General features: G+C 41.2%; 2 protein-coding genes across 3 annotated transcripts; both read right to left on the reverse strand.

The window, feature by feature from the left end:
* Positions 1 to 448: 448 nt before the first annotated feature.
* kif14 (kinesin family member 14) lies at positions 449 to 18363 on the reverse strand. Of its 2 annotated transcripts, XR_004613673.1 has the most exons (30): positions 17019 to 18333; positions 16016 to 16270; positions 15789 to 15876; positions 15519 to 15617; positions 15281 to 15333; positions 15157 to 15187; positions 14811 to 14918; positions 14506 to 14622; positions 14297 to 14415; positions 13755 to 13927; positions 12389 to 12536; positions 11871 to 11934; positions 11518 to 11702; positions 11238 to 11340; positions 10984 to 11141; positions 10731 to 10878; positions 10207 to 10353; positions 9470 to 9602; positions 9059 to 9152; positions 8780 to 8921; positions 7665 to 7771; positions 6179 to 6279; positions 5817 to 6047; positions 5432 to 5619; positions 4766 to 4918; positions 3945 to 4067; positions 3716 to 3790; positions 2272 to 2422; positions 1195 to 1602; positions 449 to 1118 (listed from the first exon to the last, which is right to left on the reverse strand). XR_004613673.1 is itself a non-coding variant. In XM_034583429.1 (29 exons), exons 1-29 carry the CDS (start codon positions 18098 to 18100, stop codon positions 1253 to 1255), a joined length of 4926 nt encoding a protein of 1641 aa, XP_034439320.1. In that variant the 5' UTR covers positions 18101 to 18363; the 3' UTR covers positions 449 to 1252. The 2 variants fall into 2 exon arrangements, 1 of the variants encoding a protein (XP_034439320.1); XM_034583429.1 differs by having other exon boundaries at positions 449 to 1602; positions 17019 to 18363.
* Positions 18364 to 19645: 1282 nt separating this feature from the next.
* Positions 19646 to 25136, reverse strand: ddx59 (DEAD (Asp-Glu-Ala-Asp) box polypeptide 59). Its single transcript, XM_034583564.1, has 8 exons — positions 25044 to 25136; positions 23766 to 24628; positions 23205 to 23387; positions 23008 to 23097; positions 22254 to 22505; positions 21054 to 21206; positions 20198 to 20326; positions 19646 to 19991 (listed from the first exon to the last, which is right to left on the reverse strand). Exons 2-8 carry the CDS (start codon positions 24606 to 24608, stop codon positions 19731 to 19733), a joined length of 1911 nt encoding a protein of 636 aa, XP_034439455.1. The 5' UTR covers positions 24609 to 24628; positions 25044 to 25136; the 3' UTR covers positions 19646 to 19730.
* Positions 25137 to 25966: the final 830 nt, after the last annotated feature.

A 25966-nucleotide genomic window follows, 5' to 3' on the forward strand; every position in this document is an offset into this window, starting at 1 on the left:
GAGGATGATATCTATGCTGGTAGTAACCGGTAGTAACGGCATAATACTACAGTGGCAATTCTCAATGTAGGGTGCCGGCCTTTATATACAGTGCAGGCTGATCCCCTCCCCTCACACCACAATTTGACCTTCCATAAATTAACACTGATATGAATGTAAAGATTGATTTACATGTTTCACTGATGTAAATAAATCTTACAGAACATTTCCATAGAGCAACACATGGTTGTTCACATTTATATTTCACTGACTTTTGATACTTTACTATTTAATTCAAGACAGTTGAATTAGAAAAAGCCTTAATAAACGTTTCGGTAAACATGTTAAACAATTCCTACTTTTAGCCTGTGTAATATTTCAGTGCCAATTCACAATCATTCAATAAAAAAAACATCTCATTAAAGGTGCAATATTTACATGGTTTAGTGAAGAGTGCAACACAATCCGATAGGTTTGTGTTCCTGTCAAATCAAGGCATATTAATTTATTGTATTATTTCTGTTCCCCTTACATGATATAGACTTACCAGGTTTTAATAAGTCTGACAAAATTTTACAAAGACATCAAAAATACTTTGTTTGAGTACATGTATTAGAGAAGTTTCTCCAGAGTGCACATTGTTACAGTTTGTGTACAAAATACAAGAGCAAAGCATTAAGTGAATATGAGAATGAAATACGCCTTCAAAAAATCCTATACAGCAGAGAATGAGGACATACACGTTCAGCACTTTTTTTTTCTTTTTACAAAACACTGTGACAAAAAAAGCTGCTCGTTGAACTGTTGCATGTCCGAATCAATAAAAATGCAAGCGAAAATAATTTAGTAGCCTCTGAAAAATATAGTACAACAGAGACGGTTTAAATTGTGTTTATGCATCAATAATAACTGATGAGTAAAGTCTTAGATCTAATGCATCCTTCAAAAATACTTTCAAAGCACTTAGAAGTACATCTCAACACTAGTGCTGCATTTACATCGTACGAGAAATGACATGAAGGCTTACGCGTGGAAACCAAAGTTAATTTAAAGTGTGCAAATGAACGACTATCAACTTGAATGGAAAGAGTTTCTGCAATGTCCGCTGCCCGCAGTGTGAGGTTGGTAATGATGGGGTGTGAAGAAAAAAAAAAGAAGATACTAGCTTCTTATTTCCAGCATTTCAGATTTCTTCATGTCAGCAGTTTATCAGTTACAGTAAATCCTACATGATATTTGAGCATCGTAAAGACCAACACTTAGTCTGTACACGTTACACCCAGTGTGGGCTGCCTTTGGATGGGATCGTGTAGACTATTTTGCTCACAAGTCGATTTCTAACAACAGTGTGAGTGGACGCACACATATCCTCCTCTGTGCTCTTATCTGAAGTGGCAGAGCTTCTGCTCTCTCCTGCCCCCTGTTCGTTCCAGGGGGAGGACAAGGACTGCAGGGCCGAGTGGAGGGTGTCTCGTGCAGTCACGACGCTCTGAAGACAGGGGAGCTGCGAGGACGCCGGCAGTGCTGCCTCCTTGGACAGACCCACGATCAGCTCGTCGACGGCCTTGGCAGAGGAGGAGATCTGCTCACTGCCGCTGCCGAGGTTGGAGTCTCTGTCTTTTCCTGGGAGGAGAACGATCGTCAGACAGGAGAAGTGACACAAACAGTAACGATAATCTGCTGCATTTTCACTGAGGCTGGTTTTATTCACCCGGTTCATGCTCAATTCTGTCATCCTGCCAACCACACAGGCTTTTAACCAACCGTCAGAACTGTTATGGTCAAAATGCATTTAATCCAACAAAAACTGGTATTATTATAGCAAAATAAAAGTAAAGCATAGTGTATGCTTTGATTGGCTGGGACATTGGGAGAGCTGTAATAAAACACCCAATAAAACTACACCTTTTACAGCCGTTTATTATACATTCTGATGCTATGACAAACCACTACATGAAGCATCCAGTAGCTGTTAAACTGATAAAACGATTAAATGCATTCAGTCATTTGTTTTTAGTGCTGAAAATGAATAATAAATAGCGACAGACCTGCTTTTATTAAATAAAACGCCTGCCTTAGCCTTTCTGTCATATTGTACTGTAGTACGTTTAGATAATCGTCTTAATACGTCGACACAGTGAAGGACAAAGGGCTAAAACAACTGCCTCTGTCTTTAGTCCTACTGTTATTTTCTAATGCTCGTGACTTCAGGATGTTTCCGGTGTTAGTCAGTCTGGATACGACTCACTGACTGAACACCCAGATTGTGTGTGTGTGTGTGAGAGGCTTCACCTCGCAGGGCGGCAGACAGAGAGGAATGCAGCTGTCTGATGGCCTGGTTCAGCAGGAACAGTTTGGTCGCTGCATCCCTCAGTTGCTTCAGATGGGAAGCAGAAGCCTCCTCCGCCCATTCCTCCACCTCCTCTGAGTCAGACTCCCTCTCCTGTTTGAAAATAAGAAAACACACAGAATAACAATAAATTAACAGCTCTGTATGTAATGACACCAATAATTAAAAAGCCAAAACACCCATAAAAAACCATACCAATATATGCTTTCATTTTTCTGAATATAATACACCTGCTCGGATGTCAACCACTGAGAAGCTCTGCTGAAACATCAGGGCTTTTAAGAGCATTGCTTGATAGCTCAAAGCACATGGATAGTAAAGGATATTATTAATCATCAAATTGTCTTATACCAAAATTCAAAATGTATCAATCTGACCTGCCTCACAGCTTCGAACTTCTATTGTTTTCATGTTATTGGCGTCCAATTCAGTAATCAAAGGATATTTGTGCTCATTTGATTTTTATTATTACATTACTGCACAAATCCCAAATAGGCCATGAAAAAAGAAATGGTAATAAAACATAGTTAACTATGTATCAACATTAATTATTTTAAGTTCAGACAAGGACTATTAGTGATATGTTTGTGTATCAGTGCATTAAAAAGCTTTTCTAATTTTTTCTTATTTTGAATTTTGATATGACTGAGAACAGCCCCTTTCTGAATAAATGCTAAATATTAAGTCAAACAGAAAACACTCACACCAAAGATGCTTGTGCATCCACTATCACGCACAAGAGCAGTCTGTGTTACAAGCTGCATGCAAAAAAAAAAACACCCACAAGAGCAGCATGTATGTTGTTGCTTCGAGCCATAACTCAAGTTTATTTGACCACATAACACAGTGGGCAGCAAAATGCCCCTGCGTCCATATGTGTCCGCGATTGGTTTGAACAAAAAAACAGCTAGTTTGTGTGGCTAAGATAACAGCAAACAAGCCCGTTAGCTGTGACTGATGCCACTTCATTCAACACATTCATTACCTGGATTATCTTCAAGGGGTCACTGCAGGGAGATAAGCCTACAGACCATTGAGCTTTACACGAACAATAAAAGGCTGAGTGGCATCTTTAAAAGGGCTGCTGTGGGAGCGGGTATTAATCTGTAACATTAAGCCCATGTCAAGATGGAAGACTGTTTTTAACCTTTACACATCCAGGGAGGCTTTGCTGGGCTTCTATTCTGTCTTTAACCGCAGTTGACAAAAAACAAGACTACTGGCAAACTAGAATATAATACATTGTGTAAATTGTAGTAGTAAATTGTTTAGGTTAGTTATGGTTTAAACAATATTTAGTTAACTCAAATACAAGCCTTTTGAATTTAAGTTGATAATCAAAGAAAAAAATATTTCTCTTATAAAGGACGTCACATTACTACTCACCGAAATATGGCAATGCATGTAGCTCTGCAGAGCACATGATAAATCAAGCATCTTGGATTTAAGGCTCTGCAGGACCTGTGAGCAGAGATAACAGGTATCAGTATGAACAACTCTTAAAAAAAAAACATTTATGTACACATTCATGGTACATGATCATGGCAATTCTTGTGGAATAGAATACATGAAGTAACAAACAAAGTGTTTTTAATAAATGATCCTGATCTCTTACTGGGTTCCTGGGATACGCCAGCTGAGCATCTCTCAGCATCTCCCTGGTGATGGTGAGAGTCTCGTTTAAAAGAGAGCGAACGCCTCTGTTGGTCCCCTTCAGTACACACATGGTCATTGAAGGCTGAAAAGATGTAATCATATAATTGCATAAATCACATTTTTATTACAAATCTTGTTACATATGTTTTTTATTATTAAATTTTGACCAATAGAGATATATAATAGTACATTTTACAGGAGAAAAATAAACGTATATGGTATGTCTTTGTTTGCCATGTCTTCTTACTGATCAGTCAACATACAGTGAACACTGATGCAGAAGTGAAAATAAAATATTTTTGAAGACCTCAAAGAAAATGCTATTTTCTTTCCAGAACAAACATGTTCCCAAACATTATAACATGGATGTCTTTACAATTTTGGCATACATCCCAATATAACAAACAGATGGGCTACCACGAATATGACTGGAATATTCTGATATCAGCCGATATTCTGGGCTGGCCACTTTTTCCCTCTTTTTTGACATTTGGTGCGGTGATTTGACATAACATTTCCCAGAGATCACCTGACAGACAAACCATCTTAATGAAGCACACAGCAACCATGTGGTTGTTTCGACTTTTTAAAGAAAACATCAATAAGAAAAGAGGAAAAGTATTTACATCCAAATATCCCCACCTCCTCATATCTTCCTTGCTTTGAGATCCACACAGCTAATATTTCATTCTCTGGTATTGTGGAGCAGGGGCTTGATTATAGTGAACCCTAAAGCCTTAGCAGAGATAGTAGCTGCTAAGGTATTAATGGTGGTGTTACCTTGCCTGTGGCCTGGGCACCCAGCTCCATAGCATTCAGCGGCATGCATGTCACTGCCGCCAGGTGGCCGAGTGCAAGCAATGCTGCATCCAGGCACTGGCTGCTCTTCCTCCGTGCCTCCGTCACCATGGATGTGATCTCTGATTCACAGCCCTGGATGAGGAGAAAATTATCATTTCAGTAAAAATCAAGTCAGCACAAGCTAACTGACACACAGGCTGAATTAAAATTGATTTAATAGTGAATGAATGTAAGCAAGCTAACAAAGTAGCCCACGTAGGCTGAGGGGTCTGTAAATAAATAAAAATAGTTGAGAATGTGAAAAATCGTGAGTGAAAGGGGAAAATTGTGTGTTTAGGTGCTGAGGCTGGTAAGGAATTTAGATTTAAGTTTCATATATTCATGTTCTGTTTGGGGCTCAAGGATGAGAATTCCCTCCGCTTGGCCATTTCCATAGACAGAGCTCAAACAGCTCAGAGCTAAGATCCGTCAATCAATGCTCTGCATTTTGATTAGCCGCCCCTGTCCAAACTACGCTAAACTGAAAATCATTTTTCAGCTCCGATTTTGCACTAACATCAACTCATTTATATGTTGCAAGTGTCATGAAAAGCATGATATGTCACCGCATGGCCTTTATTCCAGTGCTGTCGTTTTTGTGTTCACCTGAATGAGCAGCTGAAAGAATCCTCCCATCTTCTTCACTTGGATCTTGAGTTCCTCAGTGATGGTGTAGAGGAAGCCAGAGACGGGTTTAACGCTCACCACCCACTGCTTGGTCACAAACGCTGCACTCTCTATGGCTGTGGCGGCCTTGACCAGCTGAGTCTGGGCCACCAAGTTGCATACAAACACTGCAGGAGGAAAAAACGGTTCATATACACCTTCACAATAAATCCAAACGGAAAAAAAGATCAACCTTGGCCTGAATGAAGAGAGAAATTGGGACATCAAGTCTGTATGCAAGGTCAATTATATGCAAAGTGATTTTTCTAGTCCTTGCCTGTCTATCTACTCACTTGTTACACATAAAAATGAGTGAAATTCTCACCGTTCTCCTGGCTGTCATCGTCCTGGCTGTCGTACAGGTCAGATAAGGTTTGAACTGCCTCGTACACCAGGTTCAGATCAGAGGCCAACCTGTCAGCCAGGCTCTCATCTGTCGCACTGCATCCACGGAGACGGGCCACTGATTGACCGATCAGCTCCTTGCAGATGCCGGGCAAGGCAGAGTCTGTGCTGGTGGAGTGGGTGGAGGGAGGTTTGGCGACACCCATCAACCCTGGGACGAACATAGTGAAGACAAAGGGGTGTGCATCGATGGTCACATTAAACAGCATTCTTATAACGTTTGTGTTTGTTTTGTAGCAATCATGAAATGAATAATTCAAGTAGTTTCATTCTGCGCCTCACCAGCAGAATGGGAGGAGCCATTGTGGAGGCTCTGAATCGGATGAACCCGGATCTCGTACAGACGCCCGGAGATTCTCCTGCTCTTCAACAAACTCCTGCTCCTGATGCCAAACAAACCAAATTCAAAACTCTATGAGTAAATGTTGTATTTACATCTACACTTTTTTAAATATATTGATGCCCTCAATCAGAAGGATTTGGTGCTCCAATACATACACTTATAATTAATTTACTATGTTCATTTCTGTTTATTAAAGCTAGGGTTGGTAATCCTGGAAAAGTTAGCAAGAGCCGGCTTTAATTTGAAAAATGTGCAACTGATATAGGATTTCAACAAATAAAATTATTGTGTATCAGAAACAAAAACAACTTACCAACACTACCTTTAAAAGAATAGAGTGCAAAACCATTTGACTCATTGCAGCTCCTACTTATTGTCCCATTTGAATGCTTTAATTTAAATGTAAGCAGCACCATCTTTGAACGGCTTTGGACATTAAAATAATTCAATTGTAAATGTGTTATTTTGCCCCTGTGTATGTTAAACTCAGGAGTAAAAGGTTAAGAATAAAAGTTAAATACATTTTGAAGGAAAATAAACTTTACTAGTTATTATGAACAACCTTTAGGTGGGAAGGTTCAGTAAACAGCTGCGGTTTTTATGGAGACAGAGAGAAAAAAAAGTATAAAAGGAACAGCAGACCGTGTGCCATGTTTCATTTGGCTGGGTCTGCTGCTAGTTCAGGCACCACCAGAAACACCATAAACACGTTTTCACAAGAATAACTACAATATGAGGGAAAAATGTTGGGGATCTGCATGAACCACAGGTGCCCTCTGTGTGTGTGTTTGGATTATTGGTTGTAGAGTGAGAAACATAGGGACCCTCAGTGCCCTTTCATTCTCTAAACCCCTTGACCTGGCCTGCATGGAAATAAAATTAATAAACAGAGCAAAAGGAATAAAGAGGGAAATATACCGCGGGCAGCAACTTCATGTCAAATCTTCAAGAAAGAAAAAAAAGGATGTGTTGAAAGTCAAAACTACGTGCCAGCTTGTAAATTACATCGGTGGAGACTAGGAACTCTTTGTGAAAACAACCAAAATCTTCCAAACTGTTTGACAAAATGATTTTCCATGTTCCGTCCACATACTTTTCAACTTTCCATATACATCCATTTGTCTGACATATTGTTCACATTAAAAGAGTTGAGCACGAGGGCTGTGAAATTTAGAACCACGTGCATTAGGGCAAAAGTGTTTTCCATCCAAGCCCTGAGAACTGTTGACTGATGGGAAGGAAGGCAGAGATGCAGAGAGGCCCCTCCCTCAGCAACACGCTGTAAGGGTTTCTGAACAATTGCCTACTAACAAATTTTCAATAACTGGACAAGACTACAATTCATTTCCTGAAATCTAATGTAAATGTATGGTGCTGGAACGATCCACTGATGGATAGGAGGGGAGAGAAGAGCTGGATAATTACCTTCGGCGTGAGAACGATGAGGTGGAGGCAGAGGAGGCCGATATATCTTGCTCCCACTCATCATCAGGGTCATAAAACACGTCGTCATCTTTAGAGGTGGAATCCCCCTGCGGAGAGTAAACTATTGCTGACATGCCCGGTCTCATTTACACAACTTAATGAGAAAAGCACGGCAAAGTGAAGCAGCATCCCTCTGTCAGGCATAAAACGACCCACTCTGGACTGTAAATAAGGTCAAACATCTGGGAAATTGGCAATTGCACTTGAGCTGATGTCAGAGTGAATATGCAGAATGAGGAACAGACAGGCTGGCTGCTGGAATATGCTTCATTCAACAGCCATCATCTATTAGCTTGTTAGAGCACTGGTAAAAATTTAATAAATGAACCTTCCTGTGAATTTCAAAGCTATTTTTTTGTAATTGAGTGCTCATCATCTTCATCAAGTGTCTGCTCATTGCATGTGCTTCATCATATGAGACTTTTAAGGGTGTAAATATGTTTTTGATTTATTGCACCGATGATCATTCTGACTATACACAATACTATGGAAATAAAATAGGTCTACTCTATTACATGTCAATTATTCTTTACAACCCTCAATGATTACCAGAGGCAGCTTGAACTGATCTAAGATAAGTAGCCAAAATACTGCAAATACCCTGAATAAGTTAAAAGCATATGACAGGGTTAAGATTCTGAATGTGAACCCTTTTGGTTTCTGTTTCTAGTTTGACCAATAAATTTTGAGCAGGCTTTTTTGACTAAGCCCCAAAATATTGGTCGTTGCCCCCAGAGGCTAATGCATCGTCAGACAATAGCTGACGTGCTCCGAGACCCCAAGACTGAGGTAATCACACATCACATCTACTTTCCAATCGATCTGATCAGTATGGCTTTGGAAAAGTGAACCAATCAAAGACAACATGTTTCGACAGCCTTCCTCCTTTAAGGGAAGAGCTCTCACGACTGAACCTTTGAGCAACCAGTTCGTGTTCTTTTATACTTTGTTAAAAATCATCATTAAATATGTTCAGGTTCTTTCCACATCAGGAATCAATAATCATTCAATCAGAAAAGGGAACATGTTGAAGGCAGAACTGATTTGAGGCCAACCTGGTCGAGTTCCCTCATGGCAGCCATGTTGTTTTGGAACTTGTCCAGACTCCAGAACGTGGAGATCCCCAGCTTTGTGTTTTGAACCCGCACCTGGAGCAAACCACCCGTTTCCAGATTCTCGCTGTCGGAGCTTTCATGTCTAAAACAGAGGAGAGTCAAGTGAAGGTTTTATTGATACAGTTAAGCTTTGAATAACAGTGTAATTATGGTAAAGCCTTGCTGTAAAATAAGAAAGCCACCACGTCAATGAATAAATGAAAACAAAATTTACAATACCTTCTAAAAATTGTGTTTTTCTTCAGTTTAGAACTGATCTTATTAGCTTCCTCAATCATCAAGGACATCTTCATGGCATCCCAATGTGGAGAGACTGAAATATAGAAATGAAACATGTCAACTACAACCACCAGGTACTGTTTGTTTCCAAGAGACATTGCTATTGGAAAAATAAGTAATTAGTATTCCAATCCATTACATGATTCTAATGCAATTTAGTGAGATTAAAATTCTTACTTTGCATTGTATAGTTTTTTTTTTGTAACCACCCTCTACAAGAGTTGTCTTTCATTTCACTATAAACAGCTTAATGGAGAGATCCCACCCATCCACGGTGCCAGATGGGTGGGATCTGTGTGGGTGGATATCGTTCCTAACTCCAGGACGTGGTCGTGACTTAAAAGATCTCACCATTTCTCGGAGTGTGGATTTCCCTCAAAGCTCTTTTCTTCTGCAGCTCCTCGAGCTCTCTGCCAATCTTCTTCTTCTCTTCCTCCAGGGCATCAACAATCCTCACTTGACTTACACGGTGTTCCTCCATCGCCTGGAGTGAATCATGGTAATGTACACACTATTAAAAACCACCAGGCCAAAACATTATGCCTCTAGCCAAGCTCTACCACAACCCAAATGGCCCATCAGTTAAACATAAACCCCCGTGTCAGCACATTTGCTTGAGCTTTTCAAGCTCTTTTCAGATCATCAGAAAACATGAGAATGAGCAAATTAAGGAGATGATGTCATTTACAGTTACAGGAATAATCATATTTCCTATCGAGTGACGTCTGAAGATCAAGAGAGAGAGAACTGGAGAAAGCTGACTGAATTAAGATCTGTTACTTATTATCTCTTGGATACTGCAGCTCCACCAAACCACTAGTCTGAATCTCTGAGGCCAAGTTGTTAGTATTTAGGACACAGTCTCTTCCAAAAGAAAATGGGAGTTAGCTCAACAGTGCAAAGGCCTGTAAAACTGTTAATATTCTAATATTCTGAAAGGCTAATAGACATTGACAGTGGGATAAAGCAAATAAACTTGTTTTTTCATGGAACAATCCCTAACCAGCACTAAGACAGCCTCCTTGGAACTTAAAATAGTTGAGCCAAGTGAAGAGGAAACATTCCCAGGTTTTGCTCCGTGTCCTGACCTGGGCCTCCATGTGCAGACGGAGGTGTTTCTTCTGGGAGTCCACCTCCTGTTCCAGCCCCAGCTTGGCCACCTTCAGCTCTGCCATCTGACTGGCCACCCTCTGCTGGTCTAATTCCTGTTGACGTTTCCACGCACTCTCCTCGTTCTGAATAAATTACATTTTGCCATTACTCAATACTGGCAGCACAACTTGACAGGGTGTAGGGATATACATAAATTACACATGACAAGAAGTATCTGACGGCTCTGATTATGCAATGCAGTAAACGGGGTGAAAGAAAAAGAGCTTATTGATTTCAATTTGTTATCAAGGTAGGTTTGATAACAGGTAGAGCTTTTATGTAAATTAACTTTCAATCACTGCAAACATACAGAACAGGTAAATATTTGTGGAGAATCCTCACAACACAGTACGGTATAAAGAGTGCAGAGGCTGTGGTTTCCTGCCAATGGGTAACACTTAATCGTCCTGATGCCTTCACCAGCTAATAATAAAAAAAGAGAAATGGAGGTGTAGTGTACCAGCTCTCTCTCCAGGGCATGAATCCTGTCCTCATAAAGCGCCCTCTGATCACAAAGCTCCTTCTGGGCCACCTCCTTTGCCATCTGGATTCCCTGCATCATCTCCTCCTTCGCCTTCAGATGGGCTTCTTCAATTTCTGCCTCCAGCCTGAGAAACACAAAGATGTCTTTAGGGAAATTTTACATATGTTACCTTGAAAAGAACACAGGGTAGCAGGTCGTGATGGTTTTTCCAACTGGTCATTAGACTCACTGAGCTCTTTGAGCCTTAAGTAGTTCATTTTTGGCAAATTCAAAATCTTTCTGGCCATCGCCTGCGACTGTCCAACACGATACCCGCTTCCCGGACTGCACCTCAGCTGGATGGTTAAAGCGGAAGTAGTGGTCTCCGCCTAGAATCACCCTGTCACCCTGGAATTAAAATACATAAGACGGACAGTGACTTATATGCATTAAAAAAAACTTTGGACAAATGGGTTGGTCGTATGATGGACATGATCTACTCACATGATGGAGGACAGTGGACTCTGAGATCAGGTTCCCATTAACAAAGGTCTTGGCACTTTCCATGGGTGTGATGCTGACAGTACCTTGGATACTGTTTATAACGCTAAAATAAATACATAGATAAAAACATTGAAATAACATTTTAAAGGGACAGCGTTAATTAATTTATGAGCACTTTGTTTTTTAATATAGAATAGAATAGTATAGTAGTGGTTCACACTATTAATTCAACTCAAGCAGTTGCCACTGTTCTCAGAGCCCGACAGTGATCATTTCTCACCAGTGCTGGTCGGCGATGAGGGCTCCATTCAGCTGAATGTCTCGGCTGGAGTCGGACTTGAGCTTGCCCACTGTGGTTTGACCCTCTTTGATCATGTAGAGAAGCATCTCAGACAACTGAGGATCCTCGTTCAGGTTCACCAGGTTGGGAAGACGATTGTCCACTTTGAACGTCACGCCTGCTTTCTGGAGAACAAGTACATAGTTGACAACTGATATTGTCTTCCTGGTTTTAAATGTTTCATAAAATGTTAGTATGAGGACACAGAAAAACTTTGTACTCATTTTTTCAGAGCGCATTACTTTCAGTTACATCATAAATAAAGCATCAATGTTTTGTTCTGAACAAATTACCTGCAACTCTTTGGTCTCCTCCCGTTTGCGTATTTCAGCTTGTTCCAGTTTCTCTCTCCATGCCCTGTAACAAAATGAAGTTAAAACAAAAAATTTAAATCATCTATACAGAAAAACAAATCTTTTATCTTCAAATTTTATCACATTTTCAAAGGTTGATGTTTAAATATATGACACATTGTGTGGAAGAAAAAAACATTTATGAATATATGAAAACTACTTTCCTATTCAAGTGAACAGGGAAAGTTGTCTCTCATTTTTTGACTCGTTTGTATGAACAGACTAAATATGAATAAATAAAATATATAAACCGTTACATAAATATTAGTGCAAACTAAATTTAAACAGTGAATACCAAGGGAATATGAAGAAACGCTTTGTTATTACGTTCATTTAAAACATGGAAATCTGCCACAGCTTTCTCTATGATCCACTTAAAAAGAAAAATGATAATCGTAGGGTGTGTCAGGTCAAAGGAATCAAATAAATAAATGCATGATGACTGCAGTAATGCTGACCGGTTGGCCTCGACCATTTCTCTCTCTTGCTGACAGAGCATAGTCTTCAGGGCAGTGATCTCCTGCAGAAACAGCCGGACCCTGTCTGGTTCGATCCCCTGTGAGCTCATCTGGGCCGCCCGCAGCTTCTCCACCTCCGCCTTCAGCTCTGAATCAAACACACACACACACACAGTTTGTTCAAAATACTTCATACAGCTAAATTATATAATGAAGCAGCACTGAGGAAATATAAACTTAGATGAATACCAATACTGTCAAAAAAAATTGCAGAGTTACATAAAGGTCCCAACAGTTTGTTTTAGGGCATGACTTCAACAGAGGAATCAAATACCATTCAGATTTTGTTTAAGATCTGAACAATGCCATTTACAGACGACAACTTGCACAACAACACCGACTGGATTTGTATTGTTTAAGTCATATTCACTTAGTGTCTCTCACACCGACAGGAGAGAAAACCACAGCAAGAGCTCCCCTTAGTGCTGAGAATGTGGAACAGCAGCACAATCACCTCGTGAAAAATAATACTTGCATGACAGTTAGCCGCCATGTGCAGCTGACAGTGCATAAATATGGCCTGGAGGCAAGGTTAGGGCCAAGCCTTAATTGAACTGGGTAGTGCATAAGTTGGTGATGGATAGATGGGCAGACAGGAGGGTATATGTGGGAGAGGAGAGAGAAGAAGATCAAGTGCAAGACATGAATAGTAAGATAGACGTGCACATATAAAGAAAGAGAACAAGAGACAGAAACAAAGAGAGGCAGCTGGAGGAGCTAATCAAAAGAGAATAAATGACGTATATACATATAAATAAGCTGTTGAAGACAGAGGGACTGTTTGGTGAGTGCCCTCTGTTGCTTTAAAACTTGATTTTGTACAGCTGAGATTTTTTCAATGTACAATCACTGTTGCCAGATGCCAGGAGGCACACAGGGTAGCAACATCAGTCGAGCTTAGAAAAGCCATTTCCTTGTGAAAAGGGACATGCAGGTGTGTGCTGTTCGTGTAGGATGGCAGATGTTCAGGTTATAAAAATAAAACAGAACCTCCAGAAAAACATAATGTCCATGAATGTGCACGGCAGAAAGGAAGAACTCTCTTTGAGATCAAAATTGTTTTCTCAAGGGAGAAAGGTGTTATGCCCCCCTCTGTTGTAGTCACAAAGGTCACATCCATGTATATATTTATTTTTTAATATATTCCCTGCATGAATGGACAAGTTCTCGAACAAACAGTGATAAGACGTATTAAAACTACTTCCTATCTATTACTACTATTTGGGTGTAGATAAATAAACAGGTTTAAAGGCATATTGCAGTTTCAACAAAAGCTTTGTTGATGTGGTTATTCTGAGTGTCTCACCTCTGATGAGCTTTGCACTGGTGTCTTCATTGACCTTGGCCACGTTGATGATTGTCCGGGCCTGCTGGGCATAGCGGAGAGTGCTTAGAGTTTCCTCCACACTGCTGCCTGCTGGGCTCAGTGTGGCGATCATGGCTGTCTTGGAGTTTCCCCCGAGGCTCTCTTTTAACAGCCTGCAGAAGAAAAACTGGGGTCAGGATCGTGGTTCCAAATTTAAAATGTTGATTGGCTCAGAGATCTGCACAACACTGTATTTTCAGTACAGTTACTACAATTGCTATAGGCTCCCCAATTTATAATTATTAATAATTTCATTTATTTAGATTTTTCCAGTATTGTGAACATCTGTATTTGTAAGAATCATCTTCTTCATAGAACACCTTCTTGGATGTACAAATACACTTTTGTACAGTATGAAAGTGGGAAACAATGTTGTTTATATCATGCTGTTAATTTTCTTTTTAAGCTAATTATGAGAGTAAACAAAAATAGACATTCTGTTCAACCAGAGCTAAGTGTGCACAAGCATCCTGATCTCTCACCATGTGAGGACAGACTCCCTGTACGGTATGAAGACCGTCTTCCTGGTCAGTGCTTGCTCAGACAGGGCAGAGATGACCTTTCCAAGGGTGAGCAGGGATTTGTTAATGCTAGCGCCCTCCTATAAGGACACAGGAAATGCATAGTTTTGAATACGAGAGAATCTTCAACAAAGCTAAAGCTCAGTGTGTGTGTGTGTGTGTGTGTGTACCCTGAGTCGGTCTCCGCTCGTCTGAGCCGTTTTACAGCGTTCGCTGCCTGCCAAGTCCACAAGGTTGATCCTGCTGCTGATACTGTGGTCATGTTCCTCATCCTCCACAAACTCAGTCTGCAGACAAACACACAAAGACAAACTCATTACATGTGTCACATTCAATTGGAATACATGACCAATTTCTCAGTGTGTCTCTGATGAATTAATTGTAATTATATTAAATATTTCAGACTTTACAGGGCAAAACTATTTTGTTGTGCAATTGGTGATGATACAGATACAGATATGTCCACAGGTCGTACTTTGGTCTGGGTCATAACCAGGGTGAAGACGGAGTGAGATCTGGAGCTCTTGTCGTTCATCCCTGTAGCTGCTGTGGCTCTCTGCTTGTTGCCGAGCCCCAGCCAACCCTAAAACAGAACAGCGGGAATTAAGACTGAATCGCTCAAGTGATATCAGCATTATGTATTATTTTTCCATGTTACCCTTTGAATATACTGTATCTTTGAAGCTTTATCTTCAAGTGCACATGCACAGACATTGATATCTGTACCATTGAACCTTGACTCGCTCACAAATTCATAGTGGTTCATAAGAGCAACAGGTATCTGAAAGAAGAAACTATCTTGGTAGCAGTTTCCAACCCACCTGGATGTCATTGTAAGAGCTCACAACATTCCTGTGAAGAAATGACAAAGTGAGCAATTCTGAAAATGACACCATTCAATAATGATCTTATGGTCTTATACAAAGAGCAATAAGCGTTTCTTACGTAGAAAGTTCAGCAACGTAGGGACCATGGACGGGATGCTCTCTCACCCGCAGCTGGAAACACAAATCATCTAGGCTTTATCTTGAAGAATTCATGTGTTCTTCTGAATCATAGACTTTATACACATCTGACATATGATCTAGTAGATGTTCAATGTTTTCTAGACAGACAGGAGAGACCAAGTACTTTCCACACCAAGTTGGACAGCAAAACCGATTTATCAACTGCAGTTACTTACAGGCATCCTCCTTTGGTTTGGATCATCTCTGGTAATCAGGAGGTCGTGGATCTTCTCGTTGTAAACTTCATAATAGCTCATCTCTACATGACATTTGACCTGAAAACATAACAAGTCAAATGTGTCATTTGATCATTTATCCAAGTGTTGTAAACATTCATGTCTTTTAAGCTCTGGAGTGTTACATAGAGAAAGGGTGAAGCCTCTAGTTTATTCAATCAAATCTTTGAATGTTAGAAAATAAATAAATGCTTCTACGCAACATTTTACCTCTTTATTTTCTATGGCGGTCAATCTAGAAAAAAGCTCCCGACAGAACCTTGGGATAACCCCTGCTTCTTCTCCGAAGCCCATCATCCTGCAAAACAACAATTTTAATCAAGTCAAACTGTCAGTTGACGAACTGCAATTTCAAAAAACATCATGTAGAAGTGAGTGGATGAGAGGAGAGTGATTCAATGGGAAAAGGGTGATTGTAATAAACAGAAAATACTCACGTGTACGATTTCCCAGAGCCTGTTTGACCATAAGCAAACAAGCAGGTGTTGAATCCTTCGAAGGCCCTTAGTAGCAGAGGTCTAGCCAGTGTCTCGTACACCATCTGCTGGCTGGCAAACGTGGACTCGCTCTCATCCACAGAGCAGAAAGAGAGGTCATAGGTAAAAGAGTAACTCTGTTTGGAGTCAGGATGTTGGACAATGGTCTCTTGGCCTTTCATGAAAATGACCTGCGATGCTTTCTCTGCCTTCTCCCTGCAAAAGATTAGAAATATTCAAAAACGTGATTGCAGAAAAGGGTTTAAAACTGAGCACTTCAATAAGCTAAACATGTTAATTATTTGTAGATTCCATAAAATCTGCATTTTGGTTGTTTGTCTCTGTTGGCCCTGCAATTTGATGGCGACCTGTCCAGGGTGTAAACAACCTCTAAGCCAATGTCAGCTAAGATTGAATCCAGCTCCCACTCTGAACGGTTTAGATAATGGTTGAATAAATTATTTTAGTGATTAATCGTAGTGGGAGATGATGGAAAATGCACATCACAATTTCCCGAAGCCCAAGGTGATGACATATTTGTTGTTTCTTTCGACCAATAACCTAAAGTTGCTCTCAGAAGACGAAGAAAAGCAGCAAATCCTCACAACTGAGAAGCTGAAATAGTTGCTTGAGTTTTTTTTCTGCCAATTAACCAGTGGATTAAATGAACTTGTCATTGAGAGAATGAGCCTAGTTTTAATTTAACACTGAGAATGTCTGAAACATTTTGTAAAATACATTTATATATATTCCTGCCAGTTGTTTCATTTGTTCAAATCCCTTAGAAGTTCTGAGAGATGTCTTTGTGTCCAGAATTAACACAGTTGAATCAAATAAGATCCGATTTGACTGCACCTTGGTTTGTCATTAGTTGTAAATCCTGATGTCCAGAAGAGTCAGCAGTAACTTTTGATGAACCACACCCTTACCTGCAGACTGATGAGGTGAGTAGTGCATTACCTACCGGGCACTGAAAGGCCTGACACGGACAGCCACAGTCACTGCACTGTCTTCCATCTTTAATGAATCCTGCTGCTTCACAGCCTCACTGGGACGAGACCGGGGCTGCTCGGTACTTGTTGGAGCAGGAGCAGGAGCAGGGGCAGGAGCCGGGGTGGAGGTCCTGGCCTGGGTCACGTCTCCCCCCTGGTTGGAGCTGGATGTCCTGATCACCCCTAGCGCAGGGCTGGGCCTGTGCACACCTGCGGACACCTTGCCGACCCGAGGAGCAGGAGCAGGCGCAGGTCTACTCTCTTGAGCTTGTTGCATTCTGGATTTGGGTCTTTCCAGACTCGCAGACTTGACCGCCACTACTTTCGGGACATCTCTCCCTGCCAGTCTCTCGAACACGTCCCTCTTGGCTGCGATCTTCTCAAAGGTGGTCTTTTTGGTGGGGGTATTACATGTTTGGCCCTGGTCCTCTAGTTGTCTTGTAGATGAAGATGAAGAGGAGGGTATCTTGCTGTGTGCCAGCCTCCCCTGGGTTTCCACATGAGTCTCTCTGCTTTTACTCCTGGAAGCAGCTTCTCTTACACTCGCAGACCTGAACACACTCGGGGTCCTGCCGTTCGGTTCGCTGAGGACCTTCGGCGGTGGCTGCACACCAGCCCCGCTGAGCCCACGCTGCCCCAGGGCGCTCTTATCCATGGAGGGGGTCCTGGTCCTCCGCTGCAGGGTCAGCCTCTTCTCCGGAGCCGGGGTGCTGTTCTGGCTGCTTTCAGCCACAGTTTTCTCCCCCGCTTCAACCCCGGTCCTCCTCCTTGACCTCCTCTGCAGGGTGAGCCGGCCCCGGAGAGGTGTCTGCTGCCCGCCGCCGCTTTTTGACAGCGCAGAGACGACATAAGTCCTGTTTACCTGTCGGCTCTTCTCGGAAGTCCTGCTGTCCTCGCACGCAGACTCTCCGGATGTTGTCCCACTTTTCTCCAGCGTCGTGTCGGATGTTTTCCTCTCCGCCGGGCGCCCTCTGCCCCCCGATGTCCGGGACGTCGACACGAGATGGTCGTAATAAGCCGTGTGCTTCCTCGCTTGTACGCTAAATAACGACATGTTAGCCGAATGCTAAAAACAAAAGAGCTAACTGAACCTAACGGTGAGTCCACTTAGCTTAGTCCGACTACAGCACACGACATGAAAAACACGTACGTCTGACGCAAGTGCAGCTGGACATCTTAGTTTAAAACCATAAAAAACACAGTAAATCGATATAAGTTGCGTCCGAGCTGAAACAGCTACTTTAGTTTATTTTCCTCCTCTTCCGCCTTCGCCCGCTTCAATTTCAAACCGTCTCCGCCGCTGACAGCTGATTGGCTGAATTCGCGGAAGTCGTGATGTCATCCCTTGGTCAAAGTAAATGTGTACCTGAGACTGACACTAGGTGGCAGCATGTGAGCGCATTGTTGAAGTGTAAACAAACGAGATCTGCAGTTACTCATGTTTTCTTTTTCTAAAATTAGCAGCGTACCGTTAGAAAAGTGACGTAAACTACATAGTTTCCACATAAACTGTGACATATGTTTGAAAATGAATGAGGTTGAGCCATGAATTAGCTTTTACACTCAATTTGAGTCTTGGGTTGGAAAAAATAGGTCACAAACTGACTAATATTTTATCACTTTTAATATATAAAAGGTAGTTTTTTTTCTTGGACTCAAGATCACAATCAACTAGACATGGGTCAGTGGGTACAGGCATGACAAATGCTCCTGACCCCTCCTTCATAAGAGCAACACAATCAGACTGAGTTGTGTGTTGTGGTTAATATTTTTGTTTTGTTCATTGTCATGTGGTTGTTTTTGCCTCTCGATTCACTCTGGTCTCTTTAGTCATTTTGTGTTTTTCTTTGTGATATGTCTCTATGGTCACTCTGAAAAGTGATGCAAACGACAGTTTCCACAAAAACTGAACCAAGACAACTCAAGATTAGCCACGAATTTGCTTTTACAATCAATTTGAGTCTTGGGTTGGAGAAAATAGCCTGACCAACATATTTGTATAGTATGTGATATTTGATCACTTTTAAATATATAAATAAGTTGTTTTATCTTGGACTGAAAGATCACATTCAACCAGACACGGACATATGAGACAATGGGTCAGTGGGTACAGGCGTGAGAACATCTCTCGATCCCTTCTTCATACGAGGGATATTTCTGTTTTGTTCATCTTCATGTGGTTTTTGTCTCTTTAGTCATTTTCTATCCACGTTGCATGTCTCTATGGTCACTGCATGCCTGTTGAAAGTCATTTTTGTCTCTTTGTAATCCCTTTTTGAATGTTTGCAGTTGTTGGCATGTTTTGTGCCTCTTTTCGAAAGTTTTTTACAAGGGATTGAAACAGCCATTTGTCTCAACATAAGTGTTGACCTGAAACTATCGAGTTGCAGTCTTTTGATATCAACATCTGCTTTCTTAAAACAGAAACACATATTTAGAACAGTATATATCTTTGCAGGACTTATAAAAGACAATAAAATACAAATTCCCCATATAGACTGTCCCTTAGCTGGATGATTGAAGTCTGTCTTTACGTTGAATAGATTCTCGTACATTATTAATACGACTGATTTTCCACAAAAAAATCCTCAATTCCTCAAAATCAATGAATTTATTTTTTCAAATGAAAATATACAAAATAAACATTTAGCCTTTCTTCAATAAATAGACAGCAGCTTCTACAGCTACTTCTTGCGCCGGTCGTGTTTCCTGATGATGTCTATGAGGTTGTTCTTAGTGACCAGTATGTCCTCAGTCCTCTCTTTGTTCTTCTGTTTTTCCCTCCTCTGCTGCTCGTGGAGGTAAGGGGAGTTCAGGAGCTGCGGGGGCAGGGTGGACCCTGTGGGTTTCACCCGGTTCACCACCTCCAGGAAGAGCCGCTTGTTGTTGTTGTTGACAAAAGAAATGGCGGTTCCCCTGTGTCCCAGTCGACCTGCTCTGCCCACCTGGATGGAAAGGAATGAAAGTTTGAATAGAATACTTTTAGTTTGCCTTCCATATTATGTATCAGGCATTAATGATGAAATTAAAGATTGAATTGTAAGCCAATGTTCTAAATTAATTCAATTGGAATTAAAATAGAACTGCATTAAAATAAACAATATGATGCTGCTGCAAAGATGACATCTTTCTCACATCAGGCTTTACTAACCTGATGGACATACTCGTCCATTGTGTTTGACATGTCAAAGTTAACCACCAGTCTGACGTTGACCAGGTCCAGTCCTCTGCCCAACACTCCTGTGCTGATCACCACCTCAAAGTCTCCATCCAGAAGACCCTGAAGACACAGCACAGCAAATATTACACAGTCAGACATTTTCAGTACAGTCAACACTCTACATAGACTGGGAATGTTGTGAATGAACACATTTTCATCAATATGCAACTTGATTCTAAGGAATTCAAATTTAACTTGGCTGTATGTTGCAGCCTCGTGGCAAAATTGTTTAAATAACTTTTTCCCTGATCAGTTTACACCAAATGAGCAAAAAGCATCATCGAGAGATGATGGGGAAAAAAATACATGACGACAAATGATGTTAGCAAAAGGCTGCAACATGACCAAATGTGAAAATAGTGAAGGTTTCTGAATACTTTCTGAATGATCTGCAAATTTACTGGCTTGTTGAAATTAGCTCAGACAGAGTAAATAAGCAAGTGAATTTAAATTTGATCTGCTTTTGTGTGGCTCCATAATTAAATCTGGATCATGTTGGGACTTGTCTAATCTCTGTGTTTTATTTGGGAGTTACGGTTTCTACAGCAGATTTGAAATAAGGGCTTGTCTGACCTTTTTTCTTTCGAATTGTAGGCTGAGTGAATGAATCACTTTTAGTTCTTTCAACTTTAACATAATATTTAAATCCTTGCACATTCAATGTACTGACAAGAGCAGCACTGGTTAGTTTGGCTGTTGTGTTCAGCTACAAGTAATTCAGCAGCAACACAGGAACACTGCTGTTTATCCACTTGACTGTGCATGTTCTGGCTGCCATCGGACTCACCCTGAGGATGCGGTTGCGTTCCAATTGGCTCTTGTCAGAGTGGATTGCCACTGTATTGAGACCCATCACCTTGGTGACAGCCTCGCACAGCAGATCGGCCCCCTGTTTACAGTCGACAAACACCACCACAGGAGGGTGGTAGAGCTTACTGTCCTGCAGAACCAGAACCAAGGGAGGAGATGTTATTAAAAACATTTTACAACAGTTTTATATTTCTACATCACACTAATTTTTAAGCTGATGTTTTAGGGTAAAAAATGTTTGCAAAGTGTTGCTTTAATTGCATTTATTTGACCCTAATTGTGACGAGATAGCCTTTCAAAGGCTTAATAAAAGATTATGACCTTTCTGCATTATTCTTTTCTCATCTCTTAGTCTATTGATTTGGCTCCAATTTGTGGGAACACACTGACTTTCTGACTTTAGTTTGAGTACATTTTCAGCTACTTGGGGATTCCAGGGTACTGTCCACTTTTGGGTTTTGGTTTTCTCTGGGTGTCCCTTCCAAATTCCGTAACAGCCCAGTGATCCTACTGGAATCCTGCAGCACCCACCCAGTATATCACGGTTCAGTGACAGTCCTGGATTAAATAACAGCAGTCATGAAATAAAAAGAATAATCGTCCCTATACACAAAAGACGTCTCTCCCGTTACTCACACTTATTCACTGGGTTAAGTAAAGCAGACTCTTCCTGTGCTGCGTAGTGTTACTGGTACAAGCCATTGCTGGGATTCCTGGAGTGGTGCCATGGCTCACGGCCCACCCATTTCCTCCAGACTGGGGCCAGGGCGGCAGCAATGGCTGTCTAAATATGGTGTAGTGGGGAGACCGGACTGTGTAGCTTAAGGAATTCCCAGCCTTAACAAGCCAGTTAATAAAATAGCTGGTACTGGTGCATGTGAAGCTGAGCAATAAAGCCACTATAAAGTAAATATATGAATATAACCCCCTGTCTGTCTTTGTCCCGAGCAGAGCACTTTCCTGGTTCTCCAGTGTGCAATTACACTTGGTTTTACAAAAAGCTACAAAACTGCTGACCAGTAAAAGAAAAGCAATGTTTGGAAGTGGAAGTGCAGGGCTTAGTGATACTCCACCCAAAATCTTGCTACTGAGAACCAGACTTGCTGACCAAAACAGAAGGAGAAACAATCTTTTAGCCAAATTGTGATTAAAACAACCTGAAGAGGTCACCGCTCACATTAAGAATCTCAAACAGCTTCTTCTTCTTGGAGGGTTCCTCTACCCACAGCAGGATCTGCCTGACGTTGGCACAGGGCTGGTTCTTCTCTCCGATGACAATGCGCACTGGGTCACGCACTAGACGAGCAGCCAGCTCCTCTGTCCCCGTTGGGATAGTGGCGGAAGCCAGCAGAGTCTGGTGATCTTCTGGGACTTGTTCCAGAACCTCCAGCACCTGCTGCTGGAAGCCCAACTTCAACATAGTGTCCACCTACAGGATACACAGCAAATACTCATGGTTAAAGCCCTTTCTGCAAAGTCAAAGACTTATACATTCTAAACAGCATGCAGGGGAAAGCTAATGGATTTTCATAACTAATATTGTGTGAAATCTTAAATGTTAAAGGATTTATTGGGATATGATGTGACTCAAGTCTAGATAAATAATCAGAGCCATTTTATGCTCAATATCATGTCAAATTTGAATTCCTGCAAAATCAAACAAAACTGCTGCTGCATCACCACAAATGAAGGTTTTCTGGAGGATGATAAGAACTGAATGTTGGATGCAGAGTGCATCAATGTGCTAAAACATTACTCTTTGATAGATACAATTTATTTGAAAAAAGTACTGATACTAAAATGAAACCCAATCATTCAACCTCATGGGAACTTTGTTCTAAAATACATCAAATTCTAAATTATTTTCAATGCTGACAGCACTTTAAGGTCTGAACTTTCAGAAAATATGAACTGCAGTGTGTTTGTCCTACCTCATCAACCACCACAACCTTCACTGTGTCCAGCTTCACCGCTTTCTGCCTCAAGATCTCAAGGAGTCGCCCAGGGGTGGCTATGACAATCTAATGGGTTTAGAGGAAGAACATCACGATTAAAAAGCTGAATAATCAAATCAATATTTAAGACAATGTTGTGATAAATATAATAAGAAAATACTGTTGCATTGTACTTTGATGCTGGTTTTGAGGCGGTGGAGCTGTTGGGGAAGTGGCATGCCGCCCACCAGTAGGGCAGTCCTCATGTTGGGGATGCACATCACCAGCTCCTTGACCTGTCTCTCTATCTGAATGGCCAGTTCTCTGGTGGGGGTCAGGATCAGAGCCATGGGGCTTTGCACACTGCTCGCTGGTTTCTAGAAAAAAAAAAACCCAGAACGCTTACAGCATATGGATACATATGAAAAGCCCAACCGCCAGTAGATGAACAGATGGATGTAGCAACAAACATATTTGCACAGGTTTACATTCCATCAAACCTCAGTACAACTCAGCGATCAATGGGTCCTTGTTGCTAAAAATCCCATTTGAGGCAGCACTGTGACTGTAATTAGTTCGATATTGTATATAATAAATTCAGAAATTCAAAAACAGTTCATGTAATTGCCAAGATATGCTTTAAATCAAGAACCACGTGGGTATTGATCCTACCATCAGCAGCATGTGAACTGTATCTGTGTGAATGAAATGCAACAAAAGAACAAATAATTCTTTCTTCAGCTGCACTGTTTTACCTCGAGGGCTCTGACCACCACTGGCAGCAGGAAGGCCACAGTCTTCCCTGAGCCCGTGTCCGCGCTGGCAATCACATCCCTGCCACTGAGACCCACAGGCACCATCTGCATCTGGACCGGCGTGGGCGCCTCATAGCCTGCCTTCTTTAGGTTCCCACTCAGCGTGGCGGGGAAGCCACAGTGCTCGAACTCAACGATGGGTCTCCTGACATCACTGCCCTGCGTGTCAATGCCGAGCTCCTTTTTTATACGCTGCACCTGTTCGTCCGTCAGGCCTGATATGAATCGATCTTCCTTGTAGGAATACCCTGCTTCAACTTCACCCTCTGCACCTGTGTCCCCTGCAGGCTGCCGGGGTTGAGTCTGTCCACCTCCACCTGTGTCCTTACGGGTAAACACATCTGCCCCAGTGCCCATCCCCATTTGCAGCAGATGTTTGGCTTTGCATTCAAGACTGCAAACGTCATTGTCAGTGCTGTCACAGATGTACTCCCCAAAGCGACCACACATCACACAGACAGGCTCCCCCGGCTCGGGCCATCTCTGGCTCTTTTTGAATGATTTCACCGGCTCCTCCTCTTCCTCCTCCTCCTCTTCTTCACCAGAGGAAGATTTAAGTCCATCTTCATGTACTGAGCTCTCTGTCAAAGCTGCAGAGTCAACACTGGCTTGATTTGTCTCATCCTGTACTTTCACATCTTCATATGCCTCCTCCTCGTGAACAGGTGCCTCTGAACTCTTCTCATCTTTCCTCTTGTCCTCTTCTATCTTGCTTTTCTTAATCAAAGTCTGTCCTGATCTCTGGGCCGGTCTCTTCACCTTCAGGGCTCTTGGCATAAACATTGTTTTGAGGGATTATTAACCTGTGAACAACAACAGCAAAAAACAGAAGTTAACGTTAAGCATTTAGTTTAAAGTTTTTCAAAAAGGGGGGAAATTAATTGGTCAGCATATTAGACAAAGTAATCGGTAAATTAAATATTTAGCTCACGAACAAAGGTGAAATAAGATTTGACATATTATCTGCATGTTAAATCCACCTTAAGGAATATGGTTAGAAGTCATATTCCCTGTGGTTTAACACATTAACCACATTACAGTCACACAAAGACAAACAAAACACGTGAATGTTTCTGAAAACGAGTCAAATGTTTCCACATTTTCGTCTAATTTGCATTTTCAAACCACAGTTCTGCCACAACGGCCTCACGAGCTACGGTTAGCATGCTAGCTTCGTGTTTCCACATGAAATAAACACACAAACACACGCACACTTACCTCCCTGCGTCAAATCCTCCAACGGTTCACAACATTGACTGACGCACACTGATGACGCATAACCGCTTTGCACTTTGGGATATGTGGTTTTGTAGAGTAACGTCTCTGCTGAGCCTCACTCAAAGCTTCTTTAAAACATATTTACAACATGGTTATGATTAAATTTACAAAAACGTATTATATATTTGAACTTTACAAGGTCTTTTATCAGATATGTTTCATATTGTGAGTATTGTGTATAGTATAGAATAGAAGAGAAGATAATCTGTTAAATATACACAAGGATTATACTTTTCTGCAATAAAAGCAATATAATAGACAGTTACGTTTGTAATGTAATTTTAAATGTGGTGTATATGTAAAACACAATAAGCACTTTAAACTTGGTTTTCATGTTGGACAACAATTAAGCTTCCATAATTTTTGTCTCGTTAATTCCCTGCATGCTATTCTCTTTTTGTGCCACACTCAAGTTTTCACTGTAAACTTTTCCATTAGTACTGTCAGTTGTGTGGCAGGTTTGTTACACATTACAATTACTTCTGACTTGTTGTAATGTGGTCAATATGTTCCAGATCCCTTGTAATCTGAAAGGATCAATCTATATGGTAATCAGTAGTTATATTAATACATGATACATAATACATTTGGCTATTTTGGGGTTTTAAACTGGGTAGAGATTAATTATGTATTATACTCCATTGTGCTTGCACAGTGCATAAGCAGTATATCAATATGTATTGGACTTTTAGTGTCCAATACATAACTCCACTTTGGCTCATCTGTTATGTCAGAATACATAGAAAATCAAATATTTGTTCCTTTTTTTTATTGAGGAGAGCACACATATTACATAGAACAACACATTCGGCATTCTCATTACATTTCATAATAATAATGACAACAAGACATTGATACAACCA

Source organism: Hippoglossus hippoglossus, chromosome 4 (assembly GCF_009819705.1).
Source record: "Hippoglossus hippoglossus isolate fHipHip1 chromosome 4, fHipHip1.pri, whole genome shotgun sequence".
Classification (NCBI taxonomy): Eukaryota; Metazoa; Chordata; class Actinopteri; order Pleuronectiformes; family Pleuronectidae; genus Hippoglossus; species Hippoglossus hippoglossus.

Excerpts from the sequence above, each read along its gene's own strand:
- kif14 (XM_034583429.1), bottom strand. The coding sequence starts at position 18,100 with ATGTCGTTATTTAGCGTACAAGCGAGGAAGCACACGGCTTATTACGAC. Across the intron at positions 11,935-12,388 it reads GAAATGGTCGAGGCCAACCG|GGCATGGAGAGAGAAACTGG; the intron begins GTCAGCATTACT and ends ATTTTGTTACAG. Across the intron at positions 3,791-3,944 it reads TGGCGTATCCCAGGAACCCA|GTCCTGCAGAGCCTTAAATC; the intron begins GTAAGAGATCAG and ends CTCTGCTCACAG.
- ddx59 (XM_034583564.1), bottom strand. The coding sequence starts at position 24,608 with ATGTTTATGCCAAGAGCCCTGAAGGTGAAGAGACCGGCCCAGAGATCA. Across the intron at positions 23,388-23,765 it reads TGGTGGTCAGAGCCCTCGAG|AAACCAGCGAGCAGTGTGCA; the intron begins GTAAAACAGTGC and ends TTTTTTTTCTAG. Across the intron at positions 23,098-23,204 it reads GCCTCAAAACCAGCATCAAA|ATTGTCATAGCCACCCCTGG; the intron begins GTACAATGCAAC and ends TAAACCCATTAG.